Consider the following 19,700-nt stretch of genomic DNA (forward strand, 5'->3'; position numbering starts at 1 on the left):
TGCTAGGTAGGCAGGAGCAGGGACCGAGCAACGGGAGCTAACCCCGTCGCGGGGATTTGAACCGCCGACCTTCTGATCAGCAAGTCTAGGCTTTGTGGTTTAACCACAGCGCCACCCGCATCCCTAGTCCAACGAAAGCTGTCAACTATTTCCCTTTTCTTGCAAGGAATCCTATTTGGAATAAGGGAATTTCCCTGTAAAAAAGGGAAACGTTGACAGCTATGAGTCCAGCCCACCTGGAGTGCAGGAACCACACCATGGAATCTAACCCAACAGTTCCGCTAGACGTTTAGCTGTACAATGGGACATTTCCTCCCAGGCACCCCATAAATCTGCTCCAGGTTGGGACACCCCCCCCCCCGGGACTCGATTTAGAGGTCATGCGGGAAAGAGGAGACTGAGGAGTAGGGCTGGGCGATACCCGGTTTTCAACATCATGATACATCGCTAGCTAAACATTGCAATATACTGATATATCCCAATGTCTGGTACAGTGGTACCTTGGTTCTCAAAACGCCTTGCTTCCCAAACGCCGAAAACCCGGAAGTAAGCATTCCGGTTTTCGAACGTTTTCCGGAAGCTGGACGTCCAATACAGCTGTTGGCTATTGTTTCTGGGGCGCCTGCACCAATCAGAAGCTGCGCCTTGGTTTTTGAACATTAAATCAAACGGACTTCTGGAATGCATTAAGTTTGGTGCTTTTGTTTTTGCTAGTTATTTTGCGTTTTTGTTTTTGAGGCTTTTTCGGTTCATTTGTTTTTGTGACTGTGTGGAACCCAGTTTGATTGATTGTGCGATTGCGGAAATGGATAAAAGCCCCTCATCTAAACAATGACTATCATCAGTGCAAGTAAGAATATTTTTTTAACCATCTACTACACTGTCTTATTTATTTTATAGTACAGTACATTGATTATTGCTCTCATTTTATGGATCAGTGGTCTCTTTAGATAGTAAAATTCATGTTAAATTGCCATTTTAGGAGTTGTTTGTAAGAGTCTGGAACGGTTTAATCCACTTTGCATTACTTTCTATGGGGAAGCATGCCTTGGTTTCGGAACGCTTTGGTTCTGGAACGGACTTCCAGAACGGATTAAGTTTCAGAACCAAGGTACCACTGTAAAAGGATGGAGCTATGTCATGGCGTTGACTGGCGTCACGGTTTCCCCCACCATTGTGATTTTTGCATACTCCCATTTGATTCTTAAAACTTCTTTCAAATCCAAGAGTTTGGGAGAAGGGACCCTGTGTATCTTCTACCTACGGAGAAGGGATCGTTTGTGAGGTGCGTGTAATAATTCTTTCCCGGGGGCCTCGCTCCCCTCTTGTTGAAATATATCTTTTTTTTTATTGCATTTCTGCTGATATTACAAAAATATGACAAAAAAATAACTTAAAAGAAATTGAAAACCCGCCCACACGCTTTTCTTTTCTTTTGTTTCCTTCCTTTGTCCGAGACGCCAAAAATAAATTAAAATGCAGCAAGTTAATAAATAATAGTAGTACTACTCCCCTTTTTCTTGTCCTGCTCCGACGACAACCACAACCCCCCCACCCATTTTGGACAGTTCATTGCTTGGAAGAGTAAGACATTGACATAGGTGCTTGTATAAATTGCTCGCAGGGATCTGTGTTCGGGCTTTGCCATGGGTGGGGGCGGCTGCTGGGGTTTTGGGGGGGGTCTACGAACTCTGCATTCTCACCTCCCTATCACCTTCAAGGATCTCTGTTGCATCCAAGAGTAAAAAGGTAAAGGGACCCATGACCATTAGGTCCAGTCGTGGCCGACTCTGGGGTTGCGGCGCTCATCTCCCTTTATTGGCCGAGGGAGCCGGCATACAGCTTCCAGGTCATGTGGCCAGCAGGACTAAGCCGCTTCTGGCGAACCAGAGCAGCGCACGGAAACGCCGTTTACCTTCCCGCCGGAGCGGTACCTATTTATCTACTTGCACTTTGACGTGCTTTCAAACTGCTAGGTTGGCAGGAGCCGGGACCGAGCAACGGGAGCTCACCCCGTCACGGGGATTCGAACTGACGACCTTCTGATCGGCAAGTCCTAGGCTCTGTGGTTTAACCCACAGCGCCACCTGCGTCCCTTGCATCCGAGAGGCACTCCCCCAAATTCCCACCTGCCGGGTTTGAAGATTTGGTAGGCTGACATCATGAAGGTCGATGAATTTCTGGGCCACCGTCGAAGCACCTTCTACAATAAAGGCATTGCGAAGGCAGCGTCTATAACCTGTGGCAAGTGCTCGCTTTTTCTACAGTGGGTTAAGCGCTCGCCCACTTTGGCTAACTTGTGGCCTGCTCTCGGGGGGGACAATGATGGGGTTCAGGTGCCTGCAGTCCACCTGGCGAATGGACCCTTCCTCAAACTTGTAGCTGGACCCTCGTCCCACCGCCTTGGCAGTGGGTGTCAAGAACCCCGCAAGCCTTTTCTGGCGTTAATGCATACCGTATTTTTCGCTCCATAAGACGCCCCAGACCATAAGACGCACCTAGTTTTTGGAGGAGGAAAACAAGGAAAAAAATATTCTGAATCTCAGAAGCCAGAACAGCAAGAGGGATTGCTGCGCAGCGAAAGCAGCAATCCCTCTTGCTGTTCTGGCTTCTGGGATAGCTGCGCAGCCTGCATTCGCTCTGTAAGACGCGCACACATTTCCCCTTACTTTTTAGGAGGGGAAAAGTGAGTCTTATGGAGCAAAAAATACGGCAATCTGCAAGAAATCCGTAAGGGTTGTCGGCACCCATCCCCACCTGCTAACGTCGCGTTATTGCTGTTACCGAAAAGAAAGGAAAAAAAGCTCCTTGCCCGTTGCAAAAAAATAATAATAACGTAAGCACATCCGCGGTGGAAGAACGATATAAGCAAATGCAGTCCATTCTTTCGTCCACCACGGCTGATGTTTTTCAGAGAGCGGCTTGCAGATGTAGACGTGTGGGTACTGCTCTTCCTTGCCTCGCCAGCCCAAAGGGTCGGCGACAGAAGCGGCCGCCGTGTCCTTAAGTTCCTCGCAGCCCATGGCTGCTTTCAATGGCTTTTTTAGCGGGGGGGGGGAGAATTGCACTATTGGCCAATGGTGCATCAAATCCAGCGAAGTCGTGGGAAACACAGCTAGAGATCTGGAGAGTGGGGCGATTTCTTTCCCTTATTCGTTTCTTTCTTTCTGCAAAGCGACCCTCCCCGTAAGTCAGATGGCGAATGGGGGGAAAAAGACAAAAGATGCTGTTTCCTCGGGATCTGACCTGAGATTCTGTCTCTTGGCTTGCGGCGTGATCCATTTGGGGGGCCGCGACGGACGGAGGGGGAAGGTGGCCCTAACTGCATCGCTTCTAAGGTGAGCGAAGCACTAACCGCAGCGTTCTGCAAGCTGGGAGTCGGTGCGTGTGATGGTGATGCGATTTCGAAACAGCTGGCGCAGGGAGACCTGTGTACTCTTTAAGTAGCTGTGGTTGGGCGCAAAGGGCTGGGGGTTTTCCCCTCCGTAGGACATAGAGTTTCGCGACTGTGGGGAAAGAAGGGGGGGCAGAAACCAACCCCACACAAAGCCTTGCCAGGCATAAGCCAAGCCCTGCCCATTTCCCCAAATGGCTAAAAGTTCTACCTGTGACTAACTCTCTAACCTACAGTGACCGATTTTCCAGCTTGCGCCAAATTAAAAACGGCAGAATACCTGCAATTGATTGTGAATTTCCCTCCCCCCCCAAAAAAAAATCTGGCCTAAACTCTCCCTGCTTCTATCCTATTCACACAGCAAATTAAGAAAAGGCAGCGGCAGGTGGGTGTTTAAATTCCATCCTTGGCACTGCTACTGCGGTCTGAAGTCCTTATTGCAATAATTTTGTCCTTTTTTGAGAGAGAAAAAGCACACACCGGTCTCTTTCACATATTGCAAAGGCGAGGCGAGGTCTCCCCAGCCTTCGTTTTCCCTGCCACTGAAAATTATAAAAAAAATTAAAAATCATGGATTTTCCAGAACCATCCCTTCTCGCCCCCACCCCCCCGTCTGCTTTTTTACGAGCACCGTCAGGAAAAGCAAAAACAAAAAATAATCCCCTTGTTTTCATTTTCTTTAGTGCAAGATATGTTGGCCATGCATGGACATTGCTTCAAAACAGTGTCTCGTCTGCTCCCAAATGCTTCCTGCTACTTCAAATTCCACCTCTGTTCTTCAAGCAGAAAAAGGGAAGGGGGCTTGTTCTGTTTTACTGGGCTGATTTTACCGGCGGGGAGAGGTGAGAGGCAAATAGGAGATTTAAAAAGGTAAAGGGACCCCTGACCATTAGGTCCAGTCGTGGCCGGCTCTGGGGTTGCGGCGCTCATCTCGCTTTAGTGGCCGAGGGAGCCGGCGTACAGCTTCCAGGTATGTGGCTAGCAGGACTAAGCCGCTTCTGGCGAACCAGAGCAGCGCACGGAATCGCCGTTTACCTTCCCGCCGGAGTGGTACCTATTTATCTACTTGCACTTTGACGTGCTTTCGAACTGCTAGGTGGGCAGGAGCTGGGACCGAGCAACGGGAGCTCACCCCGTCGCCGGGAATCGAACCGCCAACCTTCTGATTGGCAAGCCCTAGGCTCTGTGGTTTAACCCACAGCGCCACCCGCGTCCCTCAAATAGGAGATTATTTGTCTCTAATTCAAGAGCCCACAAGCGTTTACGATGAGGACTAACGACATGGCTGGTTTCACACGTCATTGGAATAAAATTTGGCTAATGCAACATGAGGCAAAGCTGAGGCTATGAATTCGCTGCGAAGGCTGCCTTTTTGCAGATTTTCAAACGCAGCCTTTGAGGGGAGGTACTTAGAGCAACCTCTCCGTTTTAAGGCAGTGATTTACTTTGCCAAATACAATATACTTTTTGCTGTTAGAGGGAGGTGGGGGAAGGAAACACAGACCCGAAAGTTAGCGTCACCCATCATTCCTCATGTTGAGCAGAGGGATTTGAGGAGCAAATCTGAGCTGAGGTTTTGCATCCTGTCCAAATCTGCCTCAGGGCGGATGTAGAGTAGCTGCAAGACTAAGAAGTGGGGGCTCAACAGCCCCTCAAAACACAAAGGTGGGTGGGTTACCTGGAAGGAGGGGACACAATCCGACAGGACTCTTGAGAGTCGAGACAGACCTTGTTCTCCCCATAGAATTCCCCCCCAAACTCACTGTTTGTGGGCTCCCCTCCCTAGCCTAAAATAGGGGGTTGGTTGAGACCCCACAGATTTTTGCCCACAGAGGGGGGGTGGAAGGGGCTCCTCTCCTCCAAAATGCAACAAAAAGCCCTTCAGAAAGACTGCAGGAACAGCTCTGATAAGGGAACTGATGGGGTTGGGGAGGAGGCCATGTGCCGCCAGTCAACGATCGCACCCCAAAAATCTGCAGACATCCCCTCCATTTTGAGGTTCTTCTCCCTGTGGCGGTCCTGAGTTGGACCGTGCCTCAAACGCGTCGGCCGCCAGCGGTAGCCGAAACCGGGTACCAAACTTGACCCATCCGTAACATAAGAGATATTTGGGGAAGGGGCAACCTTTCACCTCTCCTTTTCAGGCTGCGACCTCAGCAAGCTGCCAGATCGAATCTCCCTTGACTCCCCCCAGTGCCGCCACCGCAGCCAAATGGTGGACCCGCTCAAAAACCTCGCCTGCCCCAAATCTGCTTGAAGAACCGACCAATGACCCAATTCCTCCTTTCTCTCCCTCCCTGTCCTCTTTCTCTTTCTCTCTCCCCAGTCCTCGCCCGGAGGTAGGGGGACGGTTAGAGTTTGTGCCCCGGACCCTCGTCCTCCACGGCCGTCCGGATCTCCGGTTCTTCCTCGGCCTCATCGTCCACCAGCCCGTTGAGGTGCGATCTCTGAGCCGCGGGTTTCTCGTCCGCCGAGGTCCCGGGCCGTGGCTGCTGCTGCTGCGGAAGAGGGGCTGCGCCGTTCCCCCCTTCCGACTTGCTGAAGTTGAACAGTTTGCTTGGGTTGAAAGGCTTCGTGGGCGACTGGACCTTCTCGGTGGTGGCCTCTCGCTTGGTCTCTGGGGATTTCAGGAACTTGAAGCTGAGGAAACCGGGCAGTTTGTTGTCGGTGCCGGTGGGGGATTGCGGGGAGCGCGCCCCCGACGTGCCGCCGCCGCCCCCTGCGCCACCGGACAGGAACTTCCCCTGCAAAGGGATGATTTGCTTCAGTTTCATGACGTTGTTGGTGGCCAGCAGGGAGCTGGGCCTTTTGGGCTTCTCCGAGCCATGGCCCGAGCCCCCCGGCCCCTTCCCTTTGGGCTGGCTCTTCTCGTGGCCGGTCTCGGGGCCCCCTCCGTCCGACTTGCCCTCCTCCCGCCCGCTCTCCCGTTCCTTGCGGGCGTGGTATTCGGCGTGGCGCTGGCGTTCCTCCTCCTCTCGCTTACGGCGCTGCTGTTGCTGGAAGTGGTGCTGGGCCTGGCGCTCGTGTTTCTGCGGAAGGAACACCACAGGGTCATGTTTCATGTTTTTAATTCACATAATATACATTCAGGGACACGGGTGGCGCTGTGGGTTAAACCACAGAGCCTAGGACTTGCCGATCAGCAGGTCGGCAGTTCGAATCCCCGCAATGACGGGGTGAGATCCCGTTGCTCGGTCCCTGCTCCTGCCAACCTAGCAATTTGAAAGCACGTCAAAGTGCAGGTAGATAAATAGGTACCGCTCCAGCGGGAAGGTGTGTGCAAAACCAGGCATGTCGCTAGTCCTCATCATAAACTCTTGCGGGCTCTTGAATTAGAGATGAATGGTTTCCTATGTGAGGGACGCGGGTGGTGCTGTGGGTTAGACCACAGAGCCTAGGACCTGCCGATCGGAAGGTCGGCGGTTCGAATCCCCGCGATGGGGTGAGCTCCCATTGCTCGGTCCCTGCACCTGCCAACCTAGCAGTTCGAAACCACGTCAAAGTGCAAGCAGATAAATAGGTACTGCTCCGGCGGGAAGGTAAACGGTGTTTCCGTGCGCTGCTCTGGTTTGCCAGAAGCGGCTTAGTCCTGCTGGCCACATGACCCAGAAGCTCGGCCAGTAAAGCGAGATGAGCGCCGCAACCCCAGAGTTGGCCACGACTGGGCCTAATGGTCAGGGGTCCCTTACTTTTACCTAATATACATTCTTTACAACAAACAACTACAAAATAAGCAGACAACTCCAAAATAAAATCATATGTAACAAAACCGTAAGTCTCATGTTTTCATTTACACTGGTCTCCTCTCTGATACCTTTACTTAATATTTCTTGCCGCTTTCTGCTTTACTTATAGAATCTTTATAGAAATTTTAATCTCTTAAATACTAAACCGATCTTTAGCAATTTCAATTAACCCCTTGCAATCCCTCCCCCGCAACCCAGCAGTTCCCTCTAACCGCGTGAGATACTAGAATGATTAGAATGCAGAACCAAATTTCTTGAATTCGCGGCGATGGCAAAATTAACAGCATCAATTAGAGGAACGCCCTCCCACCAGATGTCAAGGGAATAAACAACTATCTGACTTTTAGAAGACATCTGAAGGCAGGCCTGTTTAGGGAAGTTTTTAGTGTTTGATGTTTTATTGTGTTTTTAATATTCTGTTGGGAGCCACCAGAGTGGCTGGGGAGACCCAGCCACATGGGTGGGGTATAAATAGTAATATATTATTATTTTTGTTGTTGTTGTTGTTTCTCTTTTTCAGAGGGGAGGTGTTTAACCTAAATGCAGAGCATGCGCCACTCTGGCCAGACAGTCTGTGGGCAGGGAGGGTCTCATCCTGCGTACCAGATGGAGCTGGTAGACAGGCGCCCTGGACACAGAATTGACCTGTGCCTCCATGGACGGCGGTGAGTCCAAAATGAGCCCCAGGCAGCACACCTGGTCCTTTAGGGGCACAGTTGCCCCATTCAGGACCAGGGAGTCCTCCACACCCGCCCACCCCCTGCCCCCCAAAAACAGTACTTCTGTTTGTCAGGATTCTGAGTTTACCCTTGCAGCATGTTCAAAGCCATCCCCGGGGTCAACAGAGCTTGTTCCTGAGTAATCGCGTGTGACTGGGCCAGACTCACCTTAAAAGCCTCTCGCCGCTGGTACTCCAGTTTTGCCATTTCCTCCGCCACCCAGCCGGGGATGTCCGGGATAGCCACTTGGATGACGTACTTGAGCAGGAGGGCAAAATGCTATGGGGAGAAAACAGTGGGGTGAGAAGGGCTGAGGTCTATAGCTCCCTGGGCATAAGACATTGCCATTGCTGCTATTGTCTTGCTTTCCAACACCTCCCCATGCGAAACCATGGTTTGCCGGAGTCTTGCGAACCATGGTGTCAGGGAACTGCCATCGGAACGAGAGGAGGAGGAAAGGCTCCACGACGATGCTGGAGAGGGGCCAAGTAGGGAGAGAGGCAGGTCTCCTGTTGGGGAAGAAATTCAGCGCGACACCAGGGATGGAGGGGGGCCAATGGGGGAAGCAGAGAGCAGGCTCAGAGACTCTTCACTGGACACCAGCGGAGAGAGCACAGGTCCTCCGCTACCCACGCCCACCCTGCACAGAAGGCTTCCGCGCAGGGAGGCTAGGAGGAGACTGGGCGTCAAACAACTTTTATGTTGGAAAAGGTTGAAGAAACGCCCACTGTCGGATTCTGCCAGCGACTGAACAGCCACGAAGTGAGGGGCTGTCCAGCCAGGAAAGGTTTAACCAGGCCACCTACCCAGGAGTGGCGGCAACTTACGCACGAGCAACCCCATAACCATTAGACATGGCTTTTTAGAACCATGGTTTGCTGCATAGCTGTCAACTTACAGATTTGAAAATAAGGGGCCAGCAGCCTCGAAAATAAGGGATCAGCAGCCAAAATAAGGGATTTTCAGAACACAGCTATGTTCAGCTTCTGAGCCCCTCCGAGCTAAAGGCAGAAAGCCCAGCCAGCAGCCAAACGAAGCCTCAAGCGGTGGTTCCCACAGTGCAGCAACCCGGCAAAGGGGATGCAGCAAGGAAAACCACCGTCCCCTCTCCGCTGGGAAGCGCTGAGCAAAGGCGAGTCCCCAGGCAAGGCGGCTGATTTGATTGGCACAAGGCATGCAAGCTCCACCCCCCAGTCGTTTTTAGACTCCTTATTGGGTGAGCAACGCAGCCAAGCAACACAGTTGGAGCCTCCCTCCTCCCTGGCCGGCAGGGAGGGAGGGAGAGGAGCTGCTTCCTTTGAAACCCGGGAAATTTAAGGGACATCATCAATAAGGGACAGCAGTGGGACACGGCGCTGGGATAAGGGACTTTCCCGCCAAATAAGAGACGGTTGACAGCTATGGTTTGCTGCCATGTCAGAACCTTGCTGAATGGTCGTTTGTTCGGCAACCCGACCCATGATGTTCGCTGAGCTGGGGTGCAAAGGCAAGAGCCACACAAGTAGCCAACCGTTGGTTTCTTTGCTCGACCTGTGGTTTGCTCAGCAAACCATGGTTAGCACCAAACCACGACTTTGGTGTTCTAGCTCAAATGGAGCCCAAGCAGAAAGGCAGATCTTAGTGGGCGGACCTGGGACTTCCCAGTTACGGAACTGGGGTATTTCAGCTTGGGATCGCGGTCCGAAGGGGGAGAACCGAGTTGGGTATGTGTGTGTACGGCAGAAAAGGGTGTTACCTCCAGCACCACCACGGATATGATGGCCCCCTCTGGGCTGAGCCAGGGGAAGAGGCGTTGAAGTTGCCCACACTGACCGATCAAGTAGCAGTTCACCACGATGGCTAGGACACCCATGGCTTCCATCACCTTCTGCAGAAGGGAAAAGAAGGACATTTTTTCTAAATGAGACTAGCAATTTTTGGCAGAACCCTTGCTGCTGAGATTGCTTATTTCCTCCTCCCAACCAACCCGTTTTCCTTTTGTGTCGTGGCTTCGTAAGAGTTATAAACCTGAAGTCAGGGACTGCTTCGTTTGTGGGGATTTTTATTGTTATTATTTTAATTTATACCCCGCCCATCTGGCTGGGCCTCCCCAGCCACTCTGGGTGGCTCCCAACAGAATATTAAAAACACGATAAAACATCAAACATTAAAAACTTCCCTAAACAGAACTATCTTCAGATGTCTTCTAAAAGTCAGATAGTTTATTTCCTTGACATCTGATGGGACGGCGTTCCACAGGGAGGGCACCACCACCGAGAAGGCCCTCTGCCTGGTTCCCTGTAACCTCGCTTCTCTCAGGGAGGGAACCACCAGACGGCTCTCGGAGCTGGACCTCAGTGTCTGGGCTGGACGATGGGGGTGGAGACGTTCCTTCAGGTCTACGGGGCCGAGGCCCGTGAGCAGTATTGGAAAGAAGTTAAAGCATGAATTCTAAGCAATTCACCTCTTTTAGAAAAATGGTTTTATAAAACAATGGCCAGTGTGGAAGAAGGGGACAGAGAGAGAGAGAGAGAGAGAGAGAGGGAGAGAGAGATCACCAATAATACTGGAAGACAGGGTCATCTGTTGTAACGGACTTGCCTGGAGATTTGGGACAGACGGAACGAACAACTTGCTTCATGGAAGAAGAATAAATTTACAGAAACTGCTGCCTCAGGACACAGCCTTGGGTTCAGCAGGTGAATGCGAAGTCACAGGGAGTGAGGTGAGGCCCTAATGGATGGCTATGACAGTTAAATGGAGCCTCAAGGTATGAAGGCCATCTGGCGCTGTGGGTTAAACCACAGAGCCTAGGACTTGCCGATCAGAAGGTCGGCGGTTCGAATCCCCGCGACGGGGTGAGCTCCTGTTGCTTGGTCCCTGCTCCTGCCAACCTAGCAGTTTGAAAGCACGTAAAGTGCAAGTAGATAAATAGGTACCACTCTGGCGGGAAGGTAAACGGCGTTTCCGTGCGCTGCTCTGGTTCGCCAGAAGCGGCTTAGTCCTGCTGGCCACATGACCCGGAAGCTGTACGCCGGCTCCCTTGGCCAGTAAAGTGAGATGAGCACCGCAACCTCAGAGTTGGCCACGACTGGACCTAACGGTCAGGGGTCCCTTTACCTTACCTGCCACTCCCCGATGCTTTCCACCCGCTGGCCAAAGGGACGTTGGAGGCCTGTGCAGAGCTTGAAGGCATCGCTCCGTATCTCAATGATGTTGTTGATCAGGGCGCATGTGGCGGCCAGAGGGAAGGCGGATGAGAAGAGGACTACGTAGCCAAACTGGATGAACATCTCCTGATAGTCTTGGAAAGTGTCCTGGATTGGAGGGGGGGGGAGAAAGAGAAATAGGGGGTGTGTGTATGAGAGAGAGGGGAGGGGATTTGTTTGCAAGAGAGAATAACAATAATGTTATTACCTGTATAGGCCGCACCTTGTTTTAGAGGGAGAGAACAAGGAAAAAAATTCTCCCCCTCTCTGCTCAGCGCCCCTTCAGCGAAGCGGCAGGAAAAACAGAGCCCCTTCCATTTCTCCTCCCGCTTAGCGGAAGGGGCGCCGCGCAGCTCTCCCTCTCTGCTGAATCCAGGAGAGTCTTGCTCTCCCAGCTTAATCAAAAGGAACCCGAAGCCTTTGGAGCGCAGTGCGAGTTCCCGCTGCGCTCCAAAGGCTCCAGGCGGCTATCCCTGAAGCCTGGAGAGTGAGAGGGGTCGGTGCGCACTAACCCCTCTCACGCTCCAGGCTTCAGCGAAAGCAACGCGAAGCCTCCGGAGCGTGGAGGGAGCGCTCCCTCTGCGCTTCGGAGGCTTCGCGTTGCTATCGCTGAAGCCAAGGAGCCTGCATTCGCTCTATAGGACGCACACACATTTCCCCTTAATTTTCGGAGGGGGAAAAGTGCGTCCTATAGAGCGAAAAATACGGTACATTGATGATGACTCCTTCGTTTCAACAGGCCTCGTCAAAGGAGGACGCAGCTGGATATAGTATAATACAGTCATACCTCAGGTTACAGACGCTTCAGGTTGTGTTTTTTCCGGTCACGGACTGCCGAAATCCGGACGTACCGGAATGGGTTACTTTCAGGTTTTGGCGGTTGCGCACGTACAGAAGCACTAAATCGCGCTTTGCGCATAAGCGCCGAATTGCAACCCACGCGTGTGCAGACGGCCCCCTGCTGAAAAAGTTTGCTGACCCCTGTTCTTGCCTCTGAGACTACTGGGTTATTATCTCTCGTTCATTCCTGAGGTCCCCAACCACTTTTCTGTCCCATAGCTGTCAACTTACAGATTTGAAAATAAGGGACCAGCAGCCTCGAAAATAAGGGACCAGCAGCCAAAATAAGGGATTTTAGTCAACCGGCTGAAATGCGAAGTTAAAAGGGACCAGATAATTTGGGAGAGCAGCGCCGGTTTTTAGCGCTTCATTTCCAGAGGTTGCTGCTCAAGACACCAGCCGATGAAACACTGCAATTAAAGAACTACAAGCAGCAACCACTTTTCGCGCAAAACGAAGTCCGAGCTATGAAGATGCTGTTGCAGTTCTGTATCTTTTCTCTCGTGCTCCATCTGCAGCTCTCAGTTCCATCAGGTGGGGCGGGAGGAAGGGGGGCGGAATAGCGCCCGAAGTAAACCCGCAGATCAGACCATCTATGCTATTTTACCACTACAAATCTACGGGAGAAGCGCTTGCGGTCCTTCCTCCGCTTTCCCCCTCTATGGTTAGCCCTTGGAACACCTGCCCGCGCCTCCGCCTCCTCCTCCTCTCTCTGAACTGCTTTCTCTATGGTTGCCCTCACTCTCCTCTCAAGGCTCCTCAGTCCCGGCGGGGAGGGGCTCCCGGGGGCCGAGGCTGGTGTGAGGAGGCCGGAGGGGGGCGGGCCGGGCAGCCAAGCAACACAGTTGGAGCCTCCCTCCTCCCTGGCCGGCAGGGAGGGAGGGAGAGGAGCTGCTTCCTTTGAAACCCGGGAAATTTAAGGGACATCATCAATAAGGGACAGCAGCGGGACACAGCGCTGGGATAAGGGACTTTCCCGCCAAATAAGGGACGGTTGACAGCTATGCCCTGCCTGTCCCCCCGTGCTTCACCCCGATGTGCCTTCCTTTCCTCTTCCTCCTCTGCGCTGCCCCGGATGCCGGCTTGCTCACCTCGTATTTCTTCATGCAGCTCTCCACCTCGGCCTGGGCCAGCTGGGCGGCGAAGACCTCCTCCGGCGGGTCGATCCAGGAGCTCCTGCTGGGCTTCCGCCCTTCCTCTCCCTCCTCGCCTTCCTCGCCCTCTTCCAGGGGGTTCCTGGCACCCCGTGGCCTCCGGGCCCTCATGGTCACTGCCGGCTCCTTGGCTTCCGGCGCTCCCCGCAAGGGACTCCCAGAGGCCCCGTCGCTCTCGTCGTCGTCCTCGCACAGCTCGAAGACGGAGGCCGGATCCATACCTTTCTCCACCATGGTGGGGCTGCCTTCCTCCAGGAAACTGGCCCCTTCCTCCAGACCCGGGTCGCCGGCCTTGCGGTCGGCCTTCTCGATGAAGCTCACTTTCTTCAGCTTCAGCCCGCAGTCGATGATGCTCTCGTCCTCCGAGTCGGAGTCCTTCCTCTCCTCATCCTCTTCCTCAGGGACGCCGCAGCCGCCGTTGAGGCATTTCTTCTCCCCGCGGGGAGCCCCCTCCTGACCCTCGGCTGCCTCCGGGCCGTGGCCAGCTGAGGCGTCCCCGCCGTGCCGGGGGCCCCGGTGGTGGGCTCCGCGGGGCCTGGCCGGGGCGCACTTCTGGGCCAGCAGGCGAAGAATAGTCTGGGCCGCCTCTCGGAGGTTCTGCGCGCTCAGATCCCCGCGCTTGAACTTGCTGTAGAGGTGCGGCTGAGAGACCTCCTTCACGTTCTGCAGAAACTGGCGGGTGATGAGGAGAGTCGCCAGCATCTGTTGGGATGGACGTGAGAAGAAGGAGGCTGGTCAGGGAAAGGACAACATCGAGAACGTCCTTCCTTGGGTGGCCACCTGAACTGGATGCTTGAGCTGAGATTCCTGCACTGCAGGGGGGGTGTATTCGATGACCCCCCGGGGGTCCTTTCCAACGCTATGATTCTAACTTAAGAGGAGACCTGTAGCGGGAGCTGGGCCAAGCCCAAGGTGTCCCTCCAAGCCTAGACTCCTGTCTTCATAAGCGGCCAAGCAGATCCCCCCTTCCCAAAAGGGAAGTCCCTAGAAAGCTACAGCCTTCTCCCACTTTTGTTCTAAGGTAGACTGGCCATGTCCATGGAGGCTCTATTTAGGAATAATGAGAAGAGCCCCGAGGCAGCTGAGCTGGGCCAGAGGGGGCCCAATAAGTCCAGCCTCCTGGTGAACCAGGATATGAGCGCTACAGCCTTCTCCCACTCCTGTTCTAAGGTAGACTGGCTATGTCCATGGGGGCTCTATTTAGGAACCATAAGAAGAGCCCCATGGCAGCTGAGTTGGGCCTACCTAAATCCAACCAAATGAACCAACCCCAGCCTCCCAATGGGAACCCTAAAATCAAGAAGGGAACACACAAACATCCTCTCTCTCCTCGCTTGTGATACCTTGCGACTATTTGGAGATATTGACTCCCTCCAAGAAGGGATGCGGGTGGCGCTGTGGGTTAAACCACAGAGCCTAGGACTTGCCGATCAGAAGGTCAGCGGTTCGAATCCCTGCGACGGGGTGAGCTCCCGTTGCTCGGTCCCTGCTCCTGCCAACCTAGCAGTTCGAAAGCACGTCAACTACAAGTAGATAAATAGGTACCACTCCGGTGGGAAGGTAAACGGCGTTTCCGTGCGCTGCTCTGGTTCGCCAGAAGCGGCTTAGTCCTGCTGGCCACATGACCCGGAAGCTGTACGCCGGCTCCCTCGGCCAATAAAGCGAGATGAGCGCCGCAACCCCAGAGTCGGCCACGACTGGACCTAATGGTCAGGGGTGCCTTTACCTTTACTCCCTCCAAACCGTCCAGGTTTGGGAGAATTGCTGCCGCTTTTGGGAGCGAGCTGTAAGCTGCCTCCTAGATAGGGGAACGGGTGCCCGTGTCTCCCTCGTGCGAGACGTTGTCAGGGTCTCGAACGGCACGAGCCTTGACCCTTGGGCCCTAGGCACGTTCCCGTAACAGCACAGGCCAACCAATATGAGATAAAAAATCTGGTCTTTCTCCCAGGTCCCCACTTCATCCCTCTGCCTTTTCCGCTCCCCCCAAGACCCCAGCCCAGCACTCCTACTTTGGAGACAGCCAGCTGCCAACAGAAGCTTATCAGGCCCTTAAAGGAGATGAGGCAGAGGTGGAATTGGAGAATGACGGTGGGAAGGAGGGCGTCTCTGAGCTGACGCACGAGGCTTTGGAAGAGGGAAAAGATGAGCAGGAGCTGAGGAAGGCGGAGGGCCGACAGACGGACAGAGGGAGAGAGAGACACACACAGAGAGAGAGAGAAAATGCAAAATCAAAACAGAACCGGAAAACGATGCAACGAAACGGGAAGATGAAGGGTTCGAAGTGGCTGGCGACCCATGTTGGATGCGTCGGCTGGGTTCTTTAAGACGCTGATGGACGCCCGCCGGGTTCACGTTCCAGAGGGGGGGATTCCGCCAGGCATGGAGGCTCCATTTAGGAACCGAAAATGAAGGAATGGGTTTCTGTGCAGTCAGTTTGAAACTGACCCCAAATCCCCATTTTCCTCCTCCAAGGGAGCATTTCTAAAATGCATTAACTTGAGCTTTTCAAGCTCAGGAAACTTGAGCTTGAATCAATGTATAAACAGAAAACCAAGCTGTATAAACAAGTGCTCAAAGCCCTCTCCCTTATCAGTCCATGACGGCAATGAGTGGCCTTGGCTGTTCCAGTAGAGCAGGGATGGCACGTCTGGGTCTTATCTTACATCCGACCACACTCTGACGCACAGACCTAGTCCGGGAACAGCGCCAGGAGAGTTGGTGACCTTCTTACCCCAAGATAAGAGTGCCGGAACAGGAATACCCTTATATGGTCAAGAGTACAGGAAGAGGAACATCCTTTTATGTGATGTCAACCTGCGTGTATAAGCTGACGTGGTTGGATTCCTGGGGAAGGAGGGAGAGGGTGCCTGGAGGATATATATACTGCATGAAATTTCTCATTTCTTTGGACTTGCTGTGGACTGATCACGCAAGTGCCTTCTGCTATCCGGATAGCAGAAGAAATGAGAAACCCATTCCTTCAAAAGAAACCAAGACATGTTCTGCAGGCGGATCGGGCCAAAGGGGAGCCATCTAAGGCCAGACTCTTATCCTCAAAGTCACCTAGATGCTTCCCCCCAAAGTGAAGCCCCCCGAGCAGGGCCTGAGAACAACCGCAGCAATTTCCTCCTCTTGTGGTTCCCCAAGCAACTGATGTCCGGGAAACGGAGGCATTTACTGTCTCCAGCAGTGACTCGAGGACATCTCTACTGTGCTAGTAGCCCATCGATAGCGTTCCCCTCTATGCATTTTCTTGGACCTCCCCAAAGTGGATTTCTGGTGTAATTATTGGCTCTGCGTCCGCCGGGGAGCGAGCGGAAAGCTGGAATGCTCTTATTACAGCTCGCGGCAGAGGAACAGCGATAAAAGCAGGAATGGGCGGATGCTAAGGGGTTGGGAAGGGACGCGGGTGGCGCTGTGGGTTAAACCACAGAGCCTAGGGCTTGCCGATCAGAAGGTCGGCGGTTCGAATCCCCGCAATGACGGGGTGAGCTCCCGTTGCTCGGTCCCTGCTGCTGCCAACCTAGCAGTTCGAAAGCACATCAAAGTGCAAGTAGATAAATAGGTACCGCTCTGGCAGGAAGGTAAATGGTGTTTGGGTGTGCTGCTCTGGTTTGCCAGAAGCGGCTTAGTCCTGCTGGCCACAGGACCCGGAAGCTGTACGCCGGCTCCCTCGGCCAATAAAGCGAGATGAGCGCTGCAGTCACAGAGTCGGCCACGACTGGACCTAATGGTCAGGGGTCCCTTTACCTTTACCTTAAGGGGATGGGAAGAAATTTGGTCCTGTTTGCACAACCCACTGGGTTCCCTCTTCTCGAAACCAAGCGGGGACCGAAATGCCGCGATTGTTCGAAATTGGCACTTTTCTGAATTTTGCAATTTGGTTCTCCAAGGGGGGGTGGAGTCAAGGTGGAGTGTTCATTAAAAATGCATATATCAGTGCAATTCACACACAGAAATCTGCTCTGTCAGGCAAACGGGCTTGCGAGTGTTTGGGCCAAATCGCAGAATACAGGAATGTGAGTATTAGGGTTAGCTTTCATGATGACTTTTTAAAATACCGTATTTTTTGCTGTATAAGACTCACTTTTTCCCTCCTAAAAAGTAAGGGGAAGTGTGTGTGCGTCTTATGGAGCGAATGCAGGCTGCGCAGCTATCCCAGAAGCCAGAACAGCAAGAGGGATCGCTGCTTTCGCTGCGCAGCGATCCCTCTTGCTGTTCTGGCTTCTGAGATTCAGAATATTTTGTTTCTTGTTTTCCTCCTCCAAAAACTAGGTGCGTCTTGTGGTCTGGTGCGTCTTATAGAGTGAAAAATGTGGTACTTGATTCATAGACTGAAATGGGAAGGTGGAAGATGGAATCCAGGAGGAGCGAAGTGAGGGAAGCCAGAGAAATTGAAATGGAGGGTTCCCACCCTCTTTCCCGCTCCTCACAGCTTCGGGCACTGTGACCTAATAATAATAATAATAATAATTTTATTATTTATACCCCGCGAATCCCATACCTCCTTGAGGCGGTCCATGTCTTTGAGGTAGAATCCGATGTAGAAAAGACTTAGGTATGAATTTACAAATTGAAACTAGAGAAAAATAGACAGGGGAGATGTTATATACATATTTTTACCGCGCTGTGCTCCCCAACTCCTGGGGCCTGTCCCCGGTTAACCTAACTTACATTAACCACACTACATTAAGTGTGGGATGTTTAAAAGGCAGCCGAAAACAACCGTTCCTGTTTTTCCTTGATAGACACATTTCCTGCTAAAGAGGAGTCTCTGAGAGACACTCCTGTTGTGCTCTGACGGGCGTAACTATAGATTCTCCAAACTTCCCTAAACAGGGCTGCCTTCAGATGTCTTCTAAAAGTCAGATAGTTCTTTATTTCCTTGACATCTGGTGGGAGGGCATTCCACAGGGAGGGCACCACCACCGAGAAGGCCCTCTGCCTGGTTCCCTGCAACCTCACTTCTCGCAGGGAGGAAATCGCCAGAAGGCCCTCAGTGTCTGGGCTGGACGATGGGGGTGGAGACGCTCCTTCAGGTATACTGGACCGAGGCCCTTTAGGGCTTTCAAGGTCAGCACCAACACTTTGAATTGTGCTTGGAAAAATACTCCTGCCTCCTCCTTTCTCCCTTGCTCTCTCCCCCAGCCTGCTGTCCAACAGGTGAAGTAGGACAACGCAGCACACTTCTAGCTGCACGGGGAAGCCCGCCGGTTTCAAGCAGGTTATTGAAGGCTCCTGTTCCTGTCTTGACAAACCGTCAAACCCACTAGTTTGACGCACCAGATTTGGACCATCGGGTTCACCGAGGCCAGTACTGTCAACACTGGGTGCCAGCAGCAGCCCTCCAGGTTCCCAGGGGGTCTGCAGGGACTGAACCTGGTACGTTCTGCATGCAAATCTGTAGCTCCCTCCACCGTTCCCACAAACGTGTGGCAGCCCAACAGTTGCACCCGGGGAGCCCAAACTCACCAAGACCATTTTGATGATGAGGTGTTTTTCGTAGGCACTCTGCAAGCGGTAATTTTCTGCAAGGAGAGGGAGATTTCATGTTTAGGATGTTTATCTCAAAGAATGAAGGAAGGGGTGGAAAGAAAGGGAGTGAGGGAGGAAGGGAGGAAGGAGAAAAGGGAGGAGAAAAGAAGGAAGGAGGGAAGGAAGGAAGAAAGAAAGAAAGAAAGAAGGAGGGAGGGAAGGAGGGAAGAAAGAAAGAAAGAGAGAAAGAAAGAAAGAAAGAAAGAAAGAAAAAAGGAAGGAAGGAAGGAAGGAAGGAAAAGAAAAAAGGAAGGAAGGAAGGACAGAAGAAAGAGGAAAGAAAAAAGGAAGGAAGGAAGGAGGGAGGGAGGGAAGAAAGAAAGAAAGAAAGAAAGAGGGAGAGAAGGAGGGAAGGAAGAAAGGAAGGAAGAAAGAAATAAAAGAGAAAAGAAAAAAGGAAGGAAGAATGGAGGGAGGGAGGGAGGGAGGGAGGGAAGGGGAAAGAAAAAAGGAAGGAAGGAAGGAAGGAAGGAAGGAAGGAAGGAAGGAAGGAAGGAAGAGGGAGGGAGGGAAGGAGGGAAGGAGGGAAGGAAGGAAGGAAGGAAGAAAAGAGAAAAGAAAAAAGGAAGGAAGAATGGAGGGAGGGAGGGAAGGAAGGAAGGAAGGAAGGAAGGGGAAAGAGAAAAAGAAAAAAGGAAGGAAGGAAGGAAGGAAGGAGGGAAGAAAGAAAGAAAGAAAGAGGGAGGGAAGGAGGGAAGGAGGGAAGAAAGAAAGAAAGAAAGAAAGAAAGAGAGAGAAAAAAGGAAGGAAGGAAAAGGAAGGAAGGAAGGAAGAAATAAGGGAGGGAAGGAAGGAGGGAGGGAGGGAGGAAGGGAAGGAGGGAAGAAAGAAAGAAAGAAAGAAAGAAAGAAAGAAAGAAAGAAAGAAAGAAAGAAAGAAGAAAGAAAAAAAGGAAAGAAGGAAGGAAGGAAGGAAGGAAGGAAGGAAGTAAGGCAGATCCCGCAAAGAATTCACCCATGTTGTTCAGCCAGTAGGCGATCTTCTTATAGACTTCGTCGCAGGCGGTGACGATGACGGCCAGCACAATTTTTGGCAGGAAACGCACGATGCGCGGCAGCTCCTTAATGCTCAGCACAAATTCCTGGCGAGGGAAGAGAGAAAGCGGGGGTCTGCACAGGGAGGGC

The 19,700-nt window shown here is 52.5% G+C and overlaps 1 protein-coding gene across 1 annotated transcript in view; it reads right to left on the bottom strand.

The window, feature by feature from the left end:
* Positions 1-5,614: 5,614 nt before the first annotated feature.
* ANO8 (anoctamin 8) overlaps positions 5,615-19,700 on the bottom strand; it is a 45,729-nt gene continuing 31,643 nt past the window's right edge. Inside the window, exons 10-17 of the mRNA XM_053372289.1 lie at positions 19,531-19,657; positions 18,514-18,569; positions 17,546-17,620; positions 12,979-13,743; positions 10,964-11,155; positions 9,595-9,726; positions 8,028-8,138; positions 5,615-6,423 (exon numbers count right to left, since the gene is read on the bottom strand). Of these exons, the coding sequence (XP_053228264.1) occupies positions 5,746-6,423; positions 8,028-8,138; positions 9,595-9,726; positions 10,964-11,155; positions 12,979-13,743; positions 17,546-17,620; positions 18,514-18,569; positions 19,531-19,657 (2,136 nt within the window). The 3' untranslated portion in view covers positions 5,615-5,745. The remainder of the gene's footprint in view (positions 6,424-8,027; positions 8,139-9,594; positions 9,727-10,963; positions 11,156-12,978; positions 13,744-17,545; positions 17,621-18,513; positions 18,570-19,530; positions 19,658-19,700) is intronic.

Source organism: Podarcis raffonei, chromosome 18 (assembly GCF_027172205.1).
Source record: "Podarcis raffonei isolate rPodRaf1 chromosome 18, rPodRaf1.pri, whole genome shotgun sequence".
Lineage (NCBI taxonomy): Eukaryota > Metazoa > Chordata > Lepidosauria > Squamata > Lacertidae > Podarcis > Podarcis raffonei.